This window comes from Oncorhynchus mykiss, chromosome 13 (genome assembly GCF_057628025.1).
Source record: "Oncorhynchus mykiss isolate SJ-2025 chromosome 13, ASM5762802v1, whole genome shotgun sequence".
Lineage (NCBI taxonomy): Eukaryota > Metazoa > Chordata > Actinopteri > Salmoniformes > Salmonidae > Oncorhynchus > Oncorhynchus mykiss.
In genome coordinates, this window is record NC_143034.1 from 40,463,461 (window position 1) to 40,487,601 (window position 24,141).

Sequence of the window (24,141 nt, forward strand, 5' to 3'; positions counted from 1 at the left end):
CCTAACACTTAACTTTATGGCTAACCCTAACCTTGAATTAAGACCAAAAAGCACATTTAGGTTTTCATATTTTTTTTTAATGAAAGCCAATTTTGACATTGTGACTGTGCTATCTAGTGGAAACCATGTTTTCATAGTCTTGTTCATTCTCCAGGCTAGCTGCTACATCTGTCTGTGTTCTGAATTCTAAACTTCTAAAATGTGATCCTTTCCAGAAAAGGGTATATTGTTTTGTGTTTTTAAATATTAAAGTTCACTACAAAATGTGCTTTCTGCAGCGAGAGAAAGAGAGCGGCCAGACCCACCACTACCAATAAGGCCCCTACAAACGCCCTCAGACATCCCATGATGCTCCAGCATCTTTCCCCCTCCTCCTGTTTTTCTTAGCGAAAGGTGAAACCAGTATCTGGTTATCTGATATCCCACCCCCTCATTCGTGGATCAGTTTCTTCAGTCTGTCTCATGTGGACCACTGAAGGTGCCTCTTCTAAGGAGATCCCTCTCCATCACTGGGGTACTGGTTGCATCTATAGGTCAGAGAACCACAATGGAAATAAGTCAATATTTTTGTGTCATTCTCAATTATTTGATTTATGCACCTTGGCTTTACAGTATGTGTTTTCTAAATTATTTTTACAAGCTGGGAAAACTACAAACACACATTTAGTAAACATTGCTCTCATTTAAGATATTCTTTGTCAAACAATTCACTTTACTGTTGCTACAGGCGCTGTTCTCTAAGGTTGTTAGCCTGCCATCAGAGTGTCTGCATCTGCCTCGGTCTGAATCGGCCTCATAACATGCTGCCTGACAATCAAACAGTTGAGATGACCGTGTCTGTTTTGGGAGTTACTGGTTGGACTAGATGCCAGACTAGTGAGTATAAGTTTCACCTACTATTTCACCATCCTTATCCATCTGTGTAGGCCTTAAATGGTGGTTTCCACTCGCCACACCGGTTTCTCCAACAGTAAATGCTGCAACCAAATGCTGTTATTGTAAATTACTTTGATTATCATGATCAATCATTAATTAATAAACCATTTAATCAAAATTGTTATTCCATTGTAAATTCTACAACAATCAATCTTACCTCCCTCACTAGCTTTAAGCACCAGCTGTCAGAGCAGCTCACAGATCACCGCACCTGTACATAGCTCATCTGTAAATAGCGCATCCAATCTACCTCAACCCCATACTGTATTTATTTATCTTGCTCCTTTGCACCCGTGTCTCAACTTGCACATTCATCATCTGCACATCATACCATTCCAGTGTTTAATTGCTATATTGTAATTACTTTGCCACCATGGCCTATTTATTGCCTTTACCGCTCTTATCCTACCTCATTTGCACATGCTGTATATGATTTTCCTACTTTATTATTGACTATGTTTGTTTATTCCATGTGTAACTCTGTGTTGTTGTATGTGTCGAACTGCTTTGCTTCATCTTGGACAGGCCGCAGTTGCAAATGAGAACTTGTTCTCAACTAGCCTACCTGGTTAAATGAAGGTGAATATATATATATACACACACACACACATATATATTTTAATTAACATTATCCGAGTCTGCATCCGAACCCTTTTGCTTACATTAGGCAAATTCAAATATGGACCTGAAACCAAGTTCCACTGCTAATTTTCATTCTTCCCCTCTAATCAGGGATCGATTTTGACCTGGGACACCAGGTGGGTTTTACTGCTAAGTAGCGCAATATATAACGAAAAACACTGCCACTTCGGTCGCATGCCGAGTCAGCCTCCCAGTCTCTCTCGGCCAGTCATGCAGTATGCCGATTACAGTGTCACGTCAGCTAGTCTCTGCAGAAGGGTTTCCACTAGATTATATAGCCACAAAGTAAACATTAATGAAAACAAAAATAAGCTTTTTGTCCTTAATTTAAGGTTAGGCATAATATTAGTAGTATGGTTAATGTTAGGTTTAAAATCCAATTTTAAGAAGATAAAGTCAAAAATAGGCAGGGTTTATCCATAATTATCGCTATAGAAGTTAGAGACAACCCTGCAGCAGGGCGATGACTGTCACTTCCCGTCCCTCTCGGCCAGTCTCTGCAGCAGGGCAATGACTGTGTCCTGTTTGGAGGAGAGCAGCTCCAGAGCTGTGGCCATCCTTCCCAGGGACTCTGCCATGCACACCTCCCTCCTCTCATACCTCCTCCCCTGGGCCTCTGCCCTGCTGCGACAGACCTGCTCCTCCTCAGCATGCCCTTCCTGCCTCCTCAGGAACTCCTGCAGCAGGGAGGTGCCTTCTCCTCGCTTCTGCTGCTGGACCAGAGGGGAGGTAATGGAGGAGCCCTTGGAGGTAGAGCTGGAGAAGCAACCACGCTTCTTTCTGCGGAGGTGCACGCGGCTGAGGTTGGAGGGGAAGTGACAGGAGGCAGGGGGCTGTGCGACCGGAGCAGGGGAGGGGTTTGGCTGTACAGGGTCTGTGTTATTAGCTATTCTGGGGGAGGGTGTGTCCAAAGGGTTGGGTAGAGGGAGGGAGGAGCAGACAGGGGTGGGGGGGGATCTGACAAAGGTGTAGAGAGGGAGGGTGGAGGGAACTGGTGTATGGAGTGGGAGGGAGGAGGGGACAAGGGTGAGTGTCCGAGTGCAGGCAGTGATGAGGTTGCCATGGGGAAGGAGAAGGGGCTTCTGCTCGGTTTTGGTGGTTTCCGTGGCGACGTTCACCTTAGGGATGCTGGTTACTAGGGTAGGGCTGCTAGTGGTCTCGGCACCGATGGTGTCACCAAGCATGGCATCCATCATCTTATGAGAGCGAGAGACACACAAAGAGAGATGGAATGTTGAGATAAGAGGGTCTTGTCAGCACCCTTGGGCAGCTTATAACAATCTTGTTTCTTACCTTCATAGTACACCCACAATGTCACTAGAATTGTTGAGCATTCACCAGTAGACCACTATGACCACAATAACAACATTTAACCAAATGAATAGACGGCTGCCTGAGAACGTCATGAAAATGATGCGTGAACAACGCAGGAGTAGAAGGCTGTGCGTTGCTGTGATCCTGAACAGCCAGACAGCTAGCAACAATGACAAGAAACTGCCATGTGGGGAATCATAGGTGGCTTGTTTCAGTTAATTGTATCTTGTTCTTGATAGCATTTCTTGTTTGAAGGCGTTTTGACTTATACCACGTCTATGATAATATGTCTCAAATTTGCTAGCTAGCAGCACTGTCTGATGATATTCTCTTCACAATGTATTTGAGAGATAAAAAGTGCTTACTGTGCAAATGCATGCATGTTTTCAATAAACATTTGGAGACTAAATACAGTTTCAATAGAGCCACAAGCATTGGTTCTTGCTAAACACCACAAGTCTATTATTATAAAACAAACAAGTACCTCAAAGTACTCCCAGGAGGTTCTGGCCTGGCCGGTCTCCCTGCCTCTGTATTTGACCCTCTTATAGTTGACAATCAAGTTGTTCCACTTGCGGCGGATCTTCTCAACAGGGAGACAGTGACCCTGCTCCTCCAACTCCTTCTGCACGCTCTGGAAGAGCTGCGAACGCTCCCGGGTTCCGTACAGGCTCCAGCGGCACCCCACTGCTTCGATCAGGTACACGATGGCCTGGGAGGAGAACTCTGGGGAGGAGGTCGGGAGGGTCATGACTGGGGCTGAGGAGGAAAGGAGGGATGTTTAATAAGTACTGTAAGTCCAGAGGATCTGCTAAATTACCAAAATGTAAATCCTCTCATGACAGAGTTAACCATACTAATGTTATCAACCAGCTAGCCAGCATGCACAAGATATTTGGTTCTGGGTGCTGCAGATAAATGGTACATCTACAGTAGGTGCTTAGACCAGGAAATATAGGAAGGGGTAGTTAGATTCATTTTAGGATCCCTCTTTATTTTACTCCCCTCTATCTTTAATTGGGAAAATAGGACTCACCTGGAGCTATCTTTAAGATGGTTTTACCATCTGCAGAAGTGACGTTAGAGGAAAAGAAACAGTCAGCACTCACAGGATCTAGTGTACAGAAAGAAAGACGCAGATGCCACATGCAAAACAGCCAAAGAGCAAATATGTTTGCGATAGCTCATAATGTCAATACAATTCTGATATTTCATTATAGATTGCACTAATGTTTCTGAAGTGTGCAGACTTTTTCCTGTTTCTCCAGGTTTGCATTTTGCGTCCAGAACGTTCACTATTCAGCTCCGGGTGTGCGGTAGATTCCGCCTATTATCTAATAGTAGTTCTAAAGTAAAATATCCTGTGAGACAAGAAAAATATGCCACGTCTGTCTGATTATACAGTACCAACAACTTACACAGTACTATGGGTTTGCTGGTCGTTTTAATTGCCAGCCGCCCATGCTGTGTTGAATACCCTGCATGGTCTTCTATTGGACCGCCTTCTCCCGGAGAAATATCGTGACGAGCTGCAGACTCGGAGCCTCTTTTGCCTGAAAGCAGCGGAGATGATTCGTCTTCTTCGTCAAAGGACTCGGAGTCTTCACTTTTCACAGTGATATTCAAAGACATTACCGCGTCTACCAAGCGCACTTTCTTGGCTATAGTATGGAATCGCTCGACCCCGTCTAAATATGCTACATATTGGTTGTTTCTCTCAATGCTTATTCGAAGGAAAACGTTTTAGTCTCTCAATTAGATATAAAGAAGACCCAACATCAGCCACTATTGCAGTATTTGCATTCTCGGACCTGTGGCTTTACAACAAGATGAAGTGAAATGGCTGCGTAGTTTTCACCATGGCTGCGTAGTTTTCGCCAGGTCTGCGCAACTCTGCTACGCAGCTCTGGGCAGGGATTCGCTGCTGGCAATTATGGTGACGTGTACTAGCGTGCGCAGGCTCTGCACAGTGCAGAGACGCAACGCAGACGATGCCCAGGCTGCCCTGAAGAGGGCGGTGCTGCTCTGTCTGATGATATTCTCTTCACAATAAGCATTCTGGTAGGCTATGCACAGTCAAACAAGTAGACCTACATACAGTACGTTGTGCAATGTTTTAGAAAATCTTTGGTGACATCCTATGTGTTTTGTCTTAAAAAAAAAAATAGATAGAATATTTCATATAATAAATATATTCAAATACAATGCTTTTTTTTGACACTGCAATATCATATGAACACTTCTGGGTTTAAGCATCATTTTTTTAAATATATTTTTCTTTTACAATTTGTTAACATAATCTCTCTAGTCTGAGTGGACAGCGGTAACTCCGAGGTTCAGCATCACTGGACAGCTGAGGTCTCAGAGAATCCAACTCTGTGGAGAATCCCTGGACATAAATCCAGTAAGGCTTAACCAGAAGTAAGACGTCTAGAGGCCTGGAAGGTAACAACTTACATGATAAGTTTGGAGAGTGACATTCACTGTATGAAATGCAATGTTATCACCATCATTCTATTTTAATGGTTATCACACATCAATTTTGGCTGCTAGAATGAATGAAAGGAATGAATAAAATGACTAGATAGATGACAGTGAATAATGTACATGCATGGAAAATAAGATGGGTACAACTTGGTGTACACGTCTGTATGAATGCTGTATAGAAAGACCAGGGCATGGTGAATATTCCCTGTTGTCTCATAGTGAGATAACAGTACAGACTTGATGAAGGCTCTACTGGCTATTGGATGTCGTTGGATGCTGAATGTACTCTTGAACTCTCTCTCAACTAGATCCTTCAATCCTTCGCCCATTTCACGGAACTCTGCATTATCCTTCAGAAAAAAAAGAGACACCGTTGTATAGAAGACATAATAAACAAGCTAGAAATGCAATTAACACAACTCATTTAGCCTGTGCAGCTGTGTTAGTGTTATTCATGCATTAGCACAAGTAAAGTTGATTAGCATGTCCAACATTTTTTTTTCAAAATTTTAGCCCAGAGGTTTCACATTGGATATTGCAGTAGTGCAGTCTTACCCTGTTAAATGTGGCACAGTTGGTGAAGATAAGCAACACGTCAGACACAAAGTGTTGCACTGTTTGGTAGAGATTCTGCTGCAGCTTCTCCACAACCCTGTCCAGCCATGTAGGGGCCTTAATCACACTGGTGTAGTTTCTCACCGGCAATGAAACATACAGACAGATGTGACACACACACAGATACACACACGGACGGACACACAGACAGACACGGACGTACGATCAGACGGACGGACGGACAGATAGATAGACTGGTTGATGAATTGATTGATTGTTCGGCAGGCAATTGGCCCAATGATAGCATTCATTCATCAGGGCTCCTCACCAGTAGGTAGTCAGAGATTCGGCAGATCAGACCCACCTGGTAAGTCTTTTGACTGGGGTAACGCCACGACTGACTGGCCCTCAGTACAAAGAATGTACACATCCACATAAGATTATCACTGTGATTACACACACACACACACACACACACACACACACACACTAAGCTGACAGCTAAGTGTACCTACACAGAACAAACAGACCTCTCTTCTATCAATCTCTTTCTCTCACTCTCTCTATCAACCCTTCTCACCCCAGCATAGAATCATCCACATTAGGATGGATGGAAGGAGCGAGGACACTTATCACAGCATATCAAGCTACCCTGGCTCATCATCCTGATTGTGCTGCCAAGACAGAGAAGAGAGGAAGGTGAGAAGGAATTGGTTAACAATCAAGCAACAACTGCCTGTTTGTTTGTTAACGAATATTGTACAGATTTGTTTCCCACACCCTCGAGTGTAAAACAAGGAGACACCTTAACACCAACTGTGTTTGCTATGTTTATTAATGCTTTGGCAAAATAAATTCAACATTTTAATATTGGAGTGAGATATGATGAAGAAATGCTAAGTACTCTCTTATATGGTGATGATATTATTTTGATGGCAGAAACTGAACAAGACCTGCAGAACATGATATTAAATGCAGTCGTGCAAAAGATGGAGACTCCTGATCAATCAGAAAAAAACACAAAGAATGCATTTTAGAAAACCAAGTACTAAGAGAAGAGTTTTTCAGTTTTGTTTTGGTGAAGAAATGATTGAGTTTACTAGCAATTATAAATATTTGGATAATTAATTTGATGAACATATTACCTTTCATTACGGCACATCTGCCCTGGACGACTCAGCAAGTACAGCTCTTGGGGGAGTTATAAAAAACAATAACACTCAAAGATATTGAGTATGCCATGTATTCCCAACTGTATCAGACATGTGTGTTTTGTTCTGGACTATTCAGCAGGGGTGTGGGTTGCTAAGAGGTATCTCACAGCAGTCTGTTATTTTTTAGGTGAACACAAGTTTGCAACTATACTGGCAATAACTGGGAACACGGGCTGGGAACCCTGTGAGGTGAGATGGAAGACGTGCATGGTGAGACATTGGAATACACATTTTTAATCTTTTATAATATATAAATTTTTAAATATTAAAACATACAATCATACATACAGTGCCTTGCGAAAGTATTCGGCCCCCTTGAACTTTGCGACCTTTTGACACATTCCAGGCTTCAAACATAAAGATATAAAACTGTATTTTTTTGTGAAGAATCAACAACAAGTGGGACACAATCATGAAGTGGAACGACATTTATTGGATATTTCAAACTTTTTTAACAAATCAAAAACTGAAAAATTGGGCGTGCAAAATTATTCAGCCCCTTTACTTTCAGTGCAGCAAACTCTCTCCAGAAGTTCAGTGAGGATCTCTGAATGATCCAATGTTGACCTAAATGACTAATGATGATAAATACAATCCACCTGTGTGTAATCAAGTCTCCGTATAAATGCACCTGCACTGTGATAGTCTCAGAGGTCCATCAAAAGCGCAGAGAGCATCATGAAGAACAAGGAACACACCAGGCAGGTCCGAGATACTGTTGTGAAGAAGTTTAAAGCCGGATTTGGATACAAAAAGATTTCCCAAGCTTTAAACATCCCAAGGAGCACTGTGCAAGCGATAATATTGAAATGGAAGGAGTTTCAGACCACTGCAAATCTACCAAGACCTGGCCGTCCCTCTAAACTTTCAGCTCATACAAGGAAAAGACTGATCAGAGATGCAGCCAAGAGGCCCATGATCACTCTGGATGAACTGCAGAGATCTACAGCTGAAGTGGGAGACTCTGTCCATAGGACAACAATCAGTCGTATATTGCACAAATCTGGCCTTTATGGAAGAGTGGCAAGAAAGAAGAAAGCCATTTCTTAAAGATATCCATAAAAAGTGTCGTTTAAAGTTTGCCACAAGCCACCTGGGAGACACACCAAACATGTGGAAGAAGGTGCTCTGGTCAGATGAAACCAAAATGGAACTTTTTGGCAACAATGCAAAACGTTATGTTTGGCGTAAAAGCAACACAGCTCATCACCCTGAACACACCATCCCCACTGTCAAACATGGTGGTGGCAGCATCATGGTTTGGGCCTGCTTTTCTTCAGCAGGGACAGGGAAGATGGTTAAAATTGATGGGAAGATGGATGGAGCCAAATACAGGACCATTCTGGAAGAAAACCTGATGGAGTCTGCAAAAGACCTGAGACTGGGACGGAGATTTGTCTTCCAACAAGACAATGATCCAAAACATAAAGCAAAATCTACAATGGAATGGTTCAAAAATAAACATATCCAGGTGTTAGAATGGCCAAGTCAAAGTCCAGACCTGAATCCAATCGAGAATCTGTGGAAAGAACTGAAAACTGCTGTTCACAAATGCTCTCCATCCAACCTCACTGAGCTCGAGCTGTTTTGCAAGGAGGAATGGGAAAACATTTCAGTCTCTCGATGTGCAAAACTGATAGAGACATACCCCAAGCGACTTACAGCTGTAATCGCAGCAAAAGGTGGCGCTACAAAGTATTAACTTAAGGGGGCTGAATAATTGTGCACGCCCAATTTTTCAGTTTTTGATTTGTTCAAAAAGTTTGAAATATCCAATAAATGTCGTTCCACTTCATGATTGTGTCCCACTTGTTGTTGATTCTTCACAAAAAAATACAGTTTTATATCTTTATGTTTGAAGCCTGAAATGTGGCAAAAGGTCGCAAAGTTCAAGGGGGCCGAATACTTTCGCAAGGCACTGTACCTGCAGTGAAGCCGCTCAACATTTACATTACATTCAGTCATCTAGCAGACTCCCATCCAGAGTGACCCACAGGAGCAATCAGAGTCAAGCGCCCCGCCCAAGGACATGTCGACAGATCTTCCACCAAGTCAAATCGGGGGCCCAAACCAGCGACCAATTGGCCACCGGCCCAAGCTCCCAACCTCCAGGCCACCAACCATCCAAGATCCCCCCCGCCCCCCACAGTTCCCAGAGAGCTGCCCCTCTTCGATGGAGACCGTCGCTGTACAGCTATTTTCAGGACTCTCTAGAGATGTTCGATCAGGTTCAAGCCTTGCATTGGCTGGGCCACTCAAGGACATTCAGAGACTTGTCCCGAAGTCACTCCTGCATTGTCTTGGCTGTGTGCTTAGGGTTGTTGTCCTGTTGGAAGGTGATCCTTTGCACCAGTCTGAGGTCCTTAAGTACTCTGGAGTAGGTTTTCATCAAGGATATCTGTACTTTGCTCTGTTCATCTTTCCCTCGATCCTGACTAGTCTCCCAGTCCCTGCCGCTGAAAAACATCCCCACAGCATGATGCTGCCACCACCATGCTTCACCACTATGTCAGAGTGACCATTGGGTTCTTGGTCACCTCCCTGACAAAGGCCCATCTCCCCTGATTGTTCAGTTTGGCCGAACGACCAGCTCTATGAAGAGTCTTGGTGTGTAAGGGTTGTCGTCGGTGGAAGGTGAGGACCAAAGCGCAGCGTGGTAAGTGTTCAACTCAGAACACTAAGCAGAAAATAACAACGTGAATTTACAAAACCGAAACAGTACCGTGTGGCCAAAACACTCACACGGAAACAAACACCCACAAACCAAAAGTGAAACCCAGGCTACCTAAGTATGATTCTCAATCTGAGACAACTAACGACACCTGCCTCTGATTGAGAACCATACTAGGTCGACCACAAAAACCAACATAGAAAAATAAACATAGACTGCCCACCCAAAATAACAGAACTATGGTCAAAACGTGACAGTACCCCCCCCCCCCCCCCCCCCCCCCCCCCCCCCCAAAGGTGCGGACTCCGGCTGCAAAACCTGAACCTATACGGGAGGGTCTGGGTGGGTGTCTGGACGCGGACCCCACTCCACCATAGTTTTTTTGCGCCTCTTAGCCCGCCTCCGTGGCCTCTTTAGAGCGGCGACCCTCACCGCCGACCTTGGACTGGGGACCCACGCCACGGGTCCCGAATGGACGGGAGACTCCGGCCGCGCCGGACAAGCGGGAGGCTAGGGCAGCGGGAGGCTAGGGCAGCGCCGGACAGGCGTGAGACTCCGGCAGCTCCGGAGTGAAGGGCGATTCTGGCATCGCCTGGCTGACTGACGGCTCTGGCAGCTCCTGGCTGGCTGACGGCTCTGGCGGCTCCTGGCTGACTGACGGCTCCGGCGGCTCCTGGCTGGCTGACGGCTCCGGCGGCTCCTGGCTGGCTGACGGCACCGGCGGCTCCTGGCTGGCTGACGGCACCGGCGGCTCCTGGCTGGCTGACGACTCCTGGCAGACTGGCGGCTCCTGGCAGACTGGCGGCTCTGGCAGCTCCTGGCAGACTGGCGGCCCCGGAGGCTCAGGACAGACGTGAGACTCCGGCGGCTCAGGACAGACGGGAGACTCTGGCAGCTCAGGACAGACGGGAGACTCTGGCAGCTCAGGACAGACGGGAGACTCTGGCAGCTCAGGACAGACGGGAGACTCTGGCAGCTCAGGACAGACGGGAGACTCTGGCAGCGCTGGGCAGGAGGAAGACTCTGGCAGCACTGGACAGGCGGGAGCACCTGTAGGGAGGAGACGGAGAGACACCCTGGTGCGGGGGGCTGCCACCGGAGGGCTGGTGCGTGGAGGTGGCACTGGATAGACCGGACCGTGAAGGCGCACTGGAGGTCTCGAGCACCGAGCCTGCCCAACCCTACCTGGCTGAATGCTCCCCGTAGCCAGGCCAGTGCGACGAGGTGGAATAGCCCGCACTGGGCTGTGCTGGCGAACCGGGGACACCATGCGTAGGGCTGTTGCCATCCGGCCCGAGGAGACGCACTGGAGACCAGATGCGCTGAGCCGGCTTCATGGCACCTGGCTCGATGCCCACTCTAGCCCGGCCGATACGAGGCGCTGCTATGTACCGCACCGGGCTATGCCTGCGCACCGGGGACACCGTGCGCCTCACTGTGTGCCTGCCCGGTCCCTCTCTCTCCACGGTAAGCACGGGGAGTTGGCGCAGGTCTCCTACCTGACTTCGCCACAGTCCCCGTGTGCCGCCCCCAAGACATTTTTGGGGCTGCCTCTCGGGCTTCCAACCGCGCTGCCGTGCTGCCTCCTCATACCACCGCCTTTTGGCTTTCGCTGCCTCCAGCTCTGCCTTGGGGCGGCGATACTCTCCAGCCTGTGCCCAGGGTCCCTTGCCGTCCAGCATCTCCTCCCATGTCCAGGAGTCCTGAGATCGCTGCTGCTGCCCGTTACCACGCTACTTGGTCCTTTGGTGGTGGGTGATTCTGTAACGCTCGTCTTCTTCCTCTGAGGAGGAGTAGGAGAGATCGAACCAATGCGCAGCGTGGTAAGTGTTCATAGCTTTTAATGACGTACTAGAACACTGAACAAAACAATAAATAACAAACAAACAATCCCGAAGGTGAAATACAAAAACACTAAACAGGAAATAAGCACCCACAACTCAAAAGTGAAACCAGGCTACCTAAGTATGGTTCTCAATCAGGGACAACGATTGACAGCTGCCTCTGATTGAGAACCATACCAGGCCAAACACAGAAATTCCAAATCATAGAAAAAAGAACATAGACAACCCACCCAACTCACGCCCCCTGACCATACTTAAAACAAAGACATTACAAAAGAAAGTGACAATCGGAGCACGTAACAGCTGCCCTTTAAATACAAACAATGATAGATAAATCAACAAATGAATCTAGGCTTATGATGCATTGAAATAAAAGATAGTAAGACTACTTATAAGAACGTTAAAGACAACAAGGTGAAAATCTGAACAAGGCAGTTAACCCACCGTTCCTAGGCCGTCATTGAAAATACGAATGTGTTCTTTATTGATTTGCCTAGTTAAATAAAAGGTATAAAAAAATTGGCGCCTAAAAATAACGATTTCCGATTGTTATGAAAACTTGAAATTGGCCCTGATTAATCGGCCATTCCGATTAATCGGTCGACCTCTAATATAATAAGGATTCTTGCTTTAATTGAGCCATCTATGTATTCAATCTTAATTTATTCAACCATCCACTATAACCATCCATCAAATCAAGTTACTTGCTCAAACTGTAACTATATAATATCTTATGTTTCACCGAGTTGTTGCTGAACAACGACTTGGATAATATACAGTTGGCTGGTCTTTCCGTGCATCGGCAAGACAGAACAGCTGCCTCCGGTAAGACAAGGGTGGTCTGTGTCTATTTGTCAATAACAGCTGGTGCGCAAAATCTAATTTTAAGGAAGTCTCGAGGTAGAGTATGTCATGATAAGCAGTAGACCACACTATTTACCAAGAGAGTTTGCATCTCTATTTTCGTAGCTGTCTAAATACCACCACAAACCGATGCTGGCACTAAAACCGCAGTCAACGAGCTGCATGAAGCCATAAGCAAACAATAAAATGCTAATCCAGATGCGGCACACCTAGCGGCCGGGGATTAATGCAGGGAAATTTACATCCGTTTTACCAAATTTCTACCAACATGTTACATGTGCAACAAGAGGGAAAAAAAACTCTAGACCACCTTTACTCCACACACACCACACACGTACAAAGCTCTCCCTCGCCCTCCATTTGGCAAATTTGACCATAAATCTATCCTCCTGATTCCTGCTTACAAGCAAAACCTAAAGCATGAAGTACCTGTGACTCGCTCAATACGGAAGTGGTCAGATGACACAGATGCTAAGCTACAGGATTGTTTTGCTAGCACAGACTTGGAATATGTTCCGGGAATCATCTGATGGAGTATACCACATCAGTCACCATCATTATCAATAAGTGCATCGACGACATGGTCCCCACAGTGACCATACGTACATACCCCAACCAGAAGCCATGGATTACAGGGAACTCCCAGAGCTAAAGGGTAGAGCTGCCGATTTCAAGGAGCGGGATTCTAACCCGGACGCTTATAAGAAATCCCGCTATTTCCCTCAAACGAACCACCAAACAGGCAAAGCATAAATACAGGACTAAGATTGAATCCTACTACACCGGCTCTGATGCTCGTTGGATATGGCAGGGCTTCTATTATGGACTACAAAGAGAAGCCCAGCAGCGAGCTCCCCAGTGACACAAGTCTACCGGACAAGCTCAAAGACTTGTATGCGCGCTTCGAGGCAAGCAACATTGAAGCATGCATGAGAGCACCAGCGGTTCCGGACGACTGTGTGATCACGCTCGTCGTAGCCGATGTGAGTAAGACAGTTAAACAAGCCAACATTCACAAGGCCACTGGGTCAGATGGATTACCAGGACGTGTGCTGACCAAATGCCAAGTGTCTTCACTGACATTTTCAACCTGTCCCTGGCCAAGTCTGTATACCTACAGGTTTCAAGTGATGATATACACAAATGTATAGTTTGTAGAGTTTTGGTTTCACACATGTACATTCTCTTGATTAGAAGATATGTACTGGAAAAACACAATGGAAACCTGATACACAACATGTTTGAAATATCTTTAAATAATGTCTGAGGTACAGGAAAACAAACACTCACTTAATAGGGCTGACTGACCTCTGACCTGACTTTTCACTTCATGTGTGTCCAAAGGGGGAATTACCTGCCCCCTGGGGCCCTTTGGAAAATATGCAAAATTCATTTTCTTCACATAAAAAGGAAAAAATTGATTTAGGTAATGGATGACAGTTACTTCAAATTAATTGTTAATTAATTTAAAAGTTTTTCCCACCTCAGGTGATAGTATTGCTGTTTTGTTTTGTTTCTATGTTTTTGTCCTGCTTCAATAACAAATCTCACCAGATTGGGATTTCTCCCTAAGGATTAGCCCTCTGACTCCCTGACCTGTAACGCCACAGTGAGATCGCCAAGATGATAGGGGAGTATAAGCCAACTTTGGGGGGGATGGTTTCAACTGTGTGTTGTTATTCTAAACTGAACTGTTGTTCTGGCCTGTTGAAGCTGGTATTTAGATGCATGGAAGGTAATTTGGCCGATGAACAGTGTGAACCTTATCACCCCCTCTAACTGGCTGAAGATGCAGAGAATAGCATTCAGTATGGTCCTTCACCACTTCTACAGTGAAACCTGAGTCTGAACCAGCAACCTGTACACAGCAGTCGAAGCTATCAACTGCCTGTTCTCTCATGCTTTTTCTCTCAAGAGTGCGTGTGGAGATGCATGGAGAGAGATCCAGTCCAAACTTCTCTCATGCTCTTCTTTGGACACTGTGTTAACAACCCTCCAGGCAAGCTTCAATGCCATTCAACTCTCCTTCCGTGGCCTCCAATTGCTCTTAAGTACAAGTAAAACTAAATGCATGCTCTTCAACCGATCGCTGCCTGCACCTGCCTGCCTGTCCAACATCACTACTCTGGACGGCTCTGACTTAGAATACATGGACAACAATACCTAGGTGTCTGGTTAGACTGTAAACTCTCCTTCCAGACCCACATCAAACATCTCCAATCCAAAGTTAAATCTAGAATTGGCTTCCTATTTCGCAACAAAGCATCCTTCACTCATGCTGCCAAACACACCCTTGTAAAACTGACCATCCTACCAATCCTCGACTTCGGCGATGTAATTTACAAAATAGCCTCTAATACCCTACTCAACAAATTGGATGCGGTCTATCACAGTGCAATCCATTTTGTCACCAAAGCCCCATATACTACCCACCATTGCGACCTGTACGCTCTCGTGGGCTGGCCCTCGCTTTCTACTCATTGCCAAACCCACTGGCTCCATGTCATCTACAAGACCCTGCTAGGTAAAGTCCCCCCTTATCTCAGCTCGCTGGTCACCATAGCATCACCCACCTGTAGCACGCGCTCCAGCAGGTATATCTCTCTGGTCACCCCCAAAACCAATTCTTTCTTTGGCCGCCTCTCCTTACAGTTCTCTGCTGCCAATGACTGGAACGATCTACAAAAATCTCTGAAACTGGAAACACTTATCTCCCTCTCTAGCTTTAAGCACCAACTGTCAGAGCAGCTCACAGATTACTGCACCTGTACATAGCCCACCTATAATTTATCCCAAACAACTACCTCTTTCCCTACTGTATTTATTTTATCATTTATTTATTTTGCTCCTTTGCACCCCATTATTTTTATTTCTACTTTGCACATTCTTCCACTGCAAATCTACCATTCCAATGTTTTAGTTGCTATATTGTATTTACTTTGCCACCATGGTCTTTTTTTGCCTTTACCTCCCTTATCTCACCTCATTTGCTCACATCGTATATAGACTTGTTTATACTGTATTATTGACTGTATGTTTGTTTTACTCCATGTGTAACTCTGTGTCGTTGTATGTGTCGAACTGCTTTGCTTTATCTTGGCCAGGTCGCCATTATAAACGAGAACTTGTTCTCAACTTGCCTACCTGGTTAAATAAAGGTGAAATAAAAAAATAAAAAATGCTGTTGGTGTACTGAAAATATATAAAGACATAATTACTGTAAAGGACAGATGAGAGACATTATCAAGGGCCATTCACTTTAAACATCTGCCATTAAAAGGACAAACTGAAACACTATCTGAAGAAGAACATGAAATGCCAGGAAAAGAAGAATGAGTGCAGTGAAGGGGGTGGTCAACCGTGCCCATAATTGATTTAAGCTTATCCAAAATTGATTATTTGGGGTATCAGGTTGATTGTGGAGGTCTGCACACTGTAAAATGTATAGTAATTTAGACTAAGAATGCATTGAGATACCAATATGTCCTTACCACAAGGGATGAGAAAAGTGAGGGTCTTTAATTAAAGTGATTGAACCAATGTGAAGCACTAAGAACTGTCATTCTAAATTTGGGTTGGGTAATATATCAATAATTATAATTATGATATGGAAAGTCAAGGCTTCTAGAGGCAGAGCTGTGCCCTAAAAATGTGAGGAGAGACACTAGATTGTAGCTTGGACTAACCTGCCCCAATCTCATTCTTAGCAAGGTTAGTGTGAAACTGTTATAACGTGTTCTCACTCTCTTCCCTTTGAAATGTTATTTACATGTTGTAAGGCGATCTGTGCCTCTCTGGCTGAAAAGATTTCAGCAGCTATCATGTTTTCTACTCCTCCTGATGGTGAAACAGTTAGATGCCAACTCAGGAGGAGCTTACATTTCCCCCTGTAGATACGGATGATGAGTATTGATTGAAGGTTGTTTTCTTTTAACAAGTTGAGGGTAAGGTCATCTAAACCCTTAACCTGTTTACATTATGTGGAACACTGAGCTGATGAGCAAGTTAAACAACTGACTTTTGTATTTTGACTAGGTGGAGGCTCCAGAAACAGTTACTGAAAACATAGGTCAATGCAACACGATTGTAGGGCTGGGCAGTATACCGTATTTTATGATATATTGACATTACATGTATTGATGCAGGGACCGGTTTGGGATTTTACTTTACCTTCTATACCGGTTTTTGAATGTTTGGTTTGTTAAATGTGATACGCCATGTGTAATGTCAATTTTTATAGTTTACTTCGCCACTTGCGATCAGTCTGCATGGTCAATACAGCACATGCAACAATGTTGATGACAACAATGTTGTTTTCACCTTTCTTCTTAATATGAATCCACTAGAGTTCTGTAATGACACTATTAGTTTGTGTTTCTTACATCAGCAAACAGCTAGTTTGTCTTTTCTTAGCAAGTTGCCCTAAATCTTGTGAAACATTAACTGTTAGCCGCAAATGCAAATAGCTAGCTAGCTAATAAATTTACTGAGTAAGAGCAAACGTAGCTAGCTAAATCAGCATGTTGTTTGTTCAACAGTATCTTCTAAATCAAAGAGGAATATGCAAAGGAAGAATGTGTTAGCTACATGAAGTACCTAAGAGAAAATATGCAATGTAGCCAAAGCTTATAGGGTCCCATAGGAAACACTTATCAACACTTTAGTTCCTACCTTGTCACAATAACTCCTCCCTGGCATTTTAATTTGTTGTCATCTCAAACAACACTGTATTCAAAGTGCCCACTATTATATTCTAACTAAATCATTAGAATAGTCATTCTATTTCCATGATTCCAACAGTTTTGCTCTAATTCGCAAGTCAAATCGCAACTGCAACATTTGGTTAAAATTAAGTCCTAGATTAATTGCCCATATTGTGCAGCCCTACGTGGATTATCTCAATTGAGCAGTGGTGTAAAGTACTTAAGTAAAAATACTTTCAAGTACTACTTAAGTAAAAATAATTTCAAATACTACTTAAGTTGTTTTTTTGGTATCTGTAATTTACTATATTTTTTGGACAACTTTTACATCACTACATTCCTAAAGAAAATACTGTACTTTTTTACTTCACCTAAAAGTACTTGTTACATGTGGAATGTTTGGCAGGACAGGAAAATGGTCCAATTCACACACTTCACACACAAGATAACATTCCTGGTCATCTACTGCCTTTGATGTGGAAGACTCACTCAACACAAATGCTTTGTTTGTAAATTATGTTTGAGAGAGTTTAAATAAAGTGGTGCCATCTGGTTTGCTTAATAAAATGAATTATTTATACTTTTACTTTTGATATTTATGTACATTTGATCAATTACATTTACTTTTGATACTTAAGTATATTTAAAACTAAATACTTTTAGACTTTTACTCAAGTAGTATTTTACTGGGTTACTTTCACTTTTACTTGAGTCATTTTCTATTAACGTATCTTTACTTTTACTCAAGTATGACAATTGGGTACTTTTCCCACCACTGCAATTGAGTGCAGGAAATGCAAAAATAATTAAAGTGCTGAAACTTATTTTGGTTGAATTTGAATTGAACAGTATAAAACAATCAGAATGGAAAAATACTCATTAAAATCTCTTGGAATGTATGTGTTGCCACCCTAGGATCACTCACTACTCATAAAGCAAATGTAGAACTTTTATTATTCAAAAACTAAAAATACCGTCAAATACTGTCATATCGTTCCAATTATTTTTTAAAATACCATTATATAATATTTTGGCCATATCGCCAAGCTCTACCCGGTTGTGGTAAGAAATAATGAAACAATTATGAACTTTTTTGGGATGGGGGCAGCATTTGGAATTTTGGATGAAAAGTGTGCCCAAAGTAAACTGCCTGCTACTCAGGCCCAGAAGCTAGGATATGCATATAATTGATTTGGATAGAAAACACTCTAAAGTTTCCAAAATTGTTAAAATAATGTATGTGAGTATAACAGAACTGAAATGGCAGGCAAAAACCTGAGGAAAATCCATCCAGGAAGTGCTATTATTTTGAAATGGGTGTTTTTCCATTGAAAGCCTATCCACCATTTAAAGGGATATGACCCAAATTCTGTTCCCTATGGCTTCCACTAGCTGTGAACAGTCTTTAGACATTGTTTCAGGCCTTTATTCTGAAAAATTAGGGAGAATGAGCAGTTTCAATGAGAGGCCAGTGGAAAGTCCCCAATCCCGATAGCGCGCCTTTCGTTGTTTTCTTTTATATTGACAACACTATTGTCCAATTGAAATATTATCGATTTCTTAGGCTAAAAACAACCTGAGGATTGATTATAAACATCGTTTCACATGTTTCTACAAACTTTACAGATACTATTTGGAATTTTCATCTGCCTCTTGAGACCACATTTGAGCCATTGGATTGCTGAACAAAACGCGCCAACAAAATTGAGGTTTATGGATATAAAGAGGGACTTTATTGAACAAAACAAACATTTATTGTGTAACTGAGAGTCTTGTGAGTGTAACCATATGAAGATCATCAAAGGTAAGTGATTCATTGTATTGCTATTTCTGACTTTTGTGACTAATCTACTTGGCTGCTAACTGTTTGTAATGTTTTGTGTGCTGAGCGCTGTCCTCAGATAATAGCATGGTTTGCTTTCGGTGTAAAGCCTTTTTGAAATCTGACACGGCGGCTGGATTAACAACAAGTTAAGCTTTATTTTGATGTATTGCACTTGTGATTTCATGAAAGTTAAATATTTATAGTATTTTTAATTTGAATTTGGTATTAGCGTCAGTTTCTTGGCAATTTCTCACATGGAATAGCCTTCATTTTTGAGAACAAGCATAGACTGACAAGTTTCAAAATAAAAGTCTTTGTTTAAAATTATAAACTTGGATTAGCTAACAACGTGCCATTGGAACACAGGAGTGATGGTTGCTGATAACGGGCCTCTTTACGCCTATGTAGATATTCCATTAAAAATCAGCCGTTTCCAGCTACAATAGTCATTTACAACATTAACAATGTCTACACTGTATTTCTGATCAATTTGATGTTATTTTAATGGACAAAAAATGTGCTTTTCTTTCAAAAACAAGGACATTTCTAAATGACCTCAAACTTTTGAACGGTAGTGTACATTTGAACTAAGCTCATGAGACATTTACAAGTTTTATTTTTCAAGAATCAATGGATATATATATAGTACCAGTCAAAAGTTTGGACACACCTATTCATTCAAGGGTTTTCTTTATTTTTACTATTTTCTACATTGTAGAATAATAGTGAAGACATCAAAACTATGAAATAACACATATGGAATCATGTAGTAACCAAAACAAGTGTTAAACAAATCAAAATATATTTTAGATTCCTTCAAAGAAGCCACCATTTGCCTTGATGACAGCATTGCACACTCTTGGCATTCTCTCAACCAGCTTCATGAGGTAGTCACCTAGAGTGCATTTCAATTAACAGGTGTGCCTTGTTAAAAGTTCCTTTCAGGAATGTATTTCCTTAATGTGTTTGAGCCAAAGAGTTGTGTTATGACAAGGTAGGGGTGGTATACAGAAGACTGACCTATTTGGTAAAAGACCCGGTCCATATTATGTCAAGAACAGCTTGTTGTTGGCAGTGACTCTGCTTCCACTGGACTCCCCTTCTCCTCTGTCTTCCAATCCCAGTGCTGTCCATGCTTTAGGAGAGAGAGAAAAAGCTCCCAGTAAGGCCCTTACAAATGCCCTCTGACGTCCCCCTCCTATGTCCTCCTTGTGTTTTCGATCAGTCTCTCTCCGTGTCCTCTTCCATTGCTTCTTTTCATTAACAATACTTTTTTATTGAATGGCCTAAACTGTACAGTCAGTGTGCGAGTTTGAGCAGATCATTTTTGTGAAGTCGGTGACCATCGTTGGTCATCACCGTTCAGTGTGTTGCATTATGGGGTAAAAAACAGACTTGGGGTAAAAACCAGACATGTCGCCTGCATGAACTTTACAAAATGTGATCTAAGGTCATGAATTTTTGACTGCAAGTTTCTGCAGTTGCATTTGACCAACTTCATCCTAAAGCCATCGCCTGCATTGTGGGAGGATCTATTTTCAACCAATCATTAAGTTGTTTTTGTTTGATCATGTCTTTGAGACCAAAGACATGAATGTGATATTTGAGGCTCTCTGTCACTGATTGATTGTACAATGTAGACCTACACACATATGATTTCAGTTTGTGAGTGTGTGATAATATACTGAACAAAAATATAAACGCAACATATAAAGTGTTGGCTCCATGTTTCGTGAGCAGAAATCCCAGAAATGTTCCATATGCACAAAAGGCTTATTTCTCTCAAATTTTGTTCACAAATTTGCTTACATCCCTGTTAGTGAGCATTTGTCCTTTGCCAAGATAATCCATCCACCTGAAAGGTGTGGCATATCAAGAAGCTGATTAAACAGCATGATTATTACACAGGTGGACTTTGGGCTCCAGAGTGGCACAGCATCTCAGTGCAAGAGGAGTCATTATAGTACCTGGTTCGAATCCACATCCAGCCGTGATTGGAAGTCCCATAGGACGGCGCACAATTGGCCCAGCGTTGTCCGGAGTAGGCCGTCATTGTAAGTAAGAATTTGTTCTTAACTGACTTGCCTAGTTAAATTTAAAAGACCTTTAACAAATTGTGCTGTGGACAATAAAAAGGCCACTTTAACATGTGCAATTTTGTCACACAACACAATGCCACAGATGTCTCAAGTTGAGGGAGCGTGCAATCATCATGCTGACTGCCGGAATGTCCACCAGAGCTGTTGCCAGAGAATTGAATGTTCATTTCTCTACCATAAACCGCCTCCAATGACGTTTTAGAGAATTTGGTAGTACGTCCAACCGGCCTCACAACCACAGACCATGTGTAACCACGCCAGCCAAGGACCCTTCTTCACCCGCAGGATGGTCTGATACAAGCCACCCGGACAGCTGATGAAACTGTGGGTTTGCACAACCAAAGAATTTCTGCAAACTGTTGAAAACCTTGACCTGACTGCATTTCGGCGTCGTAACTGACTTCAGTGGGCAAATGCTCACCTTCGATGGCTACTGGCACGCTGGAGAAGTGTGCTCTTCACGGATGAATCCCGGTTTCAACTGTACCAAACAGATGGCAGACAGCGTGTATGGCGTCGTGTGGGCGAGCGGTTTGCTGATGTCAACGTTGTGAACAGTACCTCAATAGTGGCGGTGGAGTTATGGTACGCAAAGTCATAAGCTAGGGACAACGAACACATTTGCATTTTATCAATGGCAGTTTGAATCACAGAGGTACCGTAACGAGATCCTGGCCCATTGTCGTGCCATTCATCTGCTGCCATCACTTCTTGTTTCATCAAGATAATGCATGGCACTATCTCGCAAGGATCTGTACACAATTCCTGGAATTTGAAAATGTCCCAGTTCTTCCACGGCCTGCATACTCACCAGACTAGTCAACCATTGAGCATATTTGGGATGCTCTGGATCGACAGCGTGTTCCAGTTCGCTCCAATATCCAGCAACTTTGCACAGCCATTGGGACAACAATCAACAGCCGGATCAACTGTCACGCTGCATGAGGCAAATGGTGGTTACACCAGATACTGACTGGTTTTCAAAAAACACACCCCTATATTTTCTTAAGATATCTGTGACCAAAAGATGCATATCTGTATTCCCAGTCATGTGAAATCCATAGATTAGGGCATTATTTATTTCAATTGGCTGATTTCATTATATGAACTGTAACTCAGTAAAATAGTTTATATTTTTGTTTAGTATATAAATATATATTTTTTCTAAACAATGGCACTGCCATGGTGATCTGAGCCTTGCTGTTGGAAAACCACATTAGTGCCCAACTTTCGGGACAAGTGCCACCACTACTGGGCCGCTGCCCAGCCACGACACACCTGCTCCCCCGGTCTCCTCAGGAAATCCTGGAGCACGGATGTGCTCTCCTCTGCTGCTGGTCTAGGAAGTTGGTAATGGAGGAGCCCTGGGAGGTGAGGCAGGAGAAGCGATGGTGGGTGTCACGGGAGGCAGTGCGACCGGAGCAGGGTTAAACTGTAGAGGGTCTGTGTTATTGGCTATCCTGGAGGAGGGCGTGTCCAAGGGGGTGGAGAGAGGGGAGCGGACAGGGTGGGGGGAGGGATCTGACAAAGGTGTAGAGCGGGAGGGGGGAGGGAATTGGCGTGGGGTATTTGTATTTATTATTGATCCCCATTACTCTTCCTGGGGTCCAGCAAAATTAAGGCAGTTTATGCCATTTTTAAAACATTACAATAATACATTCACAGATTTCACAACACACTGTGTGCCCTCAGGCCCCTACACTCCACCACTTCTACATATCTACAGTACTAAATCCATGTGTATGTTTGTGTGTGTGTGTGTGTGTGTGTGTGTGCATGCATGCATGTGTCTGTGCAAATGTCTGTGTTGCTTCACAGTCCCCTGTTCCATTACGTGTTTTTTTTAAATATTTTTTATTTATTTTTTAAATCTAATTTAGTGGGAGGTAGGAGGGAACTGGGGTGAGCTTCATAATGCAGGTGGTGATGGGGTTGTCATGGGGAAGGAGGGGTTTCTGCATGCTGGTTACTAGGGTAGGTTGCTGGTGGTTTCAGTGCCATGGTTTCACCAAGCATGCCATCCATCATCTTATGAGACAGACAGATGGAGAGAGCAAGAGAATGTTGAGATAAATGGGTCTTGTAATGAGGTGTTTTGACTATGACAATGTGGTTCAAATTCACTAGCTAGCTAACCAACTAGCTAACAACTGTCACAATGTATTTGCGAGACAAGGGCTTATTGTGCAGACTAAAATATAGTTTTAATAATCCTATGATCCTTGCCTGGAAGATGCATTTTATTTTGTGATAGCTCATAATTTCAATACAATTATTATCTTTCATTATAGATCATAATAGTATTTTATGAGGTTTCTGTGTTATGCACTATAGCCCATTACCATATATATGATTGAATATTATCTGCTGTTGGCTTGTGTGGATGCATGTATGTGTTATGCAACATAGCTGACTTGAAACATTGTTAAAAGTGTCAGGGCCAGGGGACTTTCTCATGATGGAAAAATACAGAAGACAGGGCACATTCAGAGCGTGGGGTTGCAGAACAAGCGGTCTTTTGATAGATAACAGGAGCCAGGTGCGAGATAACGGTATGGAGCATGAGAGCCTGGATGTTCTTCACAGCAACACTTACATCTATCAACAGAAGCGCCAAGAGGCGGGGACCCGCCTGAGCGCCTGCAATAGGCTGAGCAAGTTTAAACCACGCCCAGTCTCTACTGTGATAGACATTCGAATTGACGCAACTCTAACCATTTCTAAAGTGTGCAAATACTTTTGAATGTTTTTCCAGTTTTGCCTTTTGCCTCCAACACCTTGACTAGCAACTCTGCTCCGGGTTTGCGGTAGATTCTGCCTATTATCTAATAGTTATCTAGTAGTTTTAAAGTTAAAGTTCCTGTGAGACAAGACTGAAAAATATGCCACGTCTGACTGATTATACAGTACCAACAACTTACACAGTACAATGGGTTTGCTGGTCGTTTTAGTTGCCAGCCGCCCATGCTGTGTTGAATAGCCTGCAT

At 43.3% G+C, this 24,141-nt stretch overlaps 2 protein-coding genes and 1 long non-coding RNA gene across 7 annotated transcripts in view; 1 reads left to right on the forward strand and 2 right to left on the reverse strand.

The window, feature by feature from the left end:
* Positions 1-55: 55 nt before the first annotated feature.
* On the reverse strand, positions 56-4,860 carry LOC110486112 (uncharacterized). Of its 5 annotated transcripts, none has more exons than XM_021557480.3 (6): positions 4,311-4,860; positions 3,929-3,958; positions 3,377-3,651; positions 1,094-2,774; positions 898-977; positions 56-527 (listed from the first exon to the last, which is right to left on the reverse strand). In XM_021557480.3, the coding sequence occupies exons 1-4, from the start codon at positions 4,522-4,524 to the stop codon at positions 2,049-2,051; spliced, it is 1,245 nt and encodes a 414-aa protein (XP_021413155.3). In that variant the 5' UTR covers positions 4,525-4,860; the 3' UTR covers positions 56-527; positions 898-977; positions 1,094-2,048. The 5 variants fall into 5 exon arrangements, with proteins under 5 accessions (XP_021413155.3, XP_090052305.1, XP_021413154.3 ...); XM_090196179.1 differs by having other exon boundaries at positions 2,697-2,774; positions 4,311-4,840; XM_021557479.3 differs by having other exon boundaries at positions 3,929-4,006; positions 4,311-4,840.
* LOC110486114 (uncharacterized) lies at positions 4,411-10,010 on the forward strand. Its single transcript, XR_002468036.3, has 5 exons — positions 4,411-4,953; positions 5,201-5,337; positions 6,520-6,633; positions 7,276-7,358; positions 9,110-10,010. It is a non-coding gene; the product is annotated as an uncharacterized LOC110486114 (long non-coding RNA).
* LOC110486115 (uncharacterized) overlaps positions 5,648-24,141 on the reverse strand; it is a 35,614-nt gene continuing 17,120 nt past the window's right edge. The window contains exon 16 of the mRNA XM_021557482.3: positions 5,648-5,729. The gene's annotated coding sequence lies outside the window, so the exon portion shown is untranslated. The remainder of the gene's footprint in view (positions 5,730-24,141) is intronic.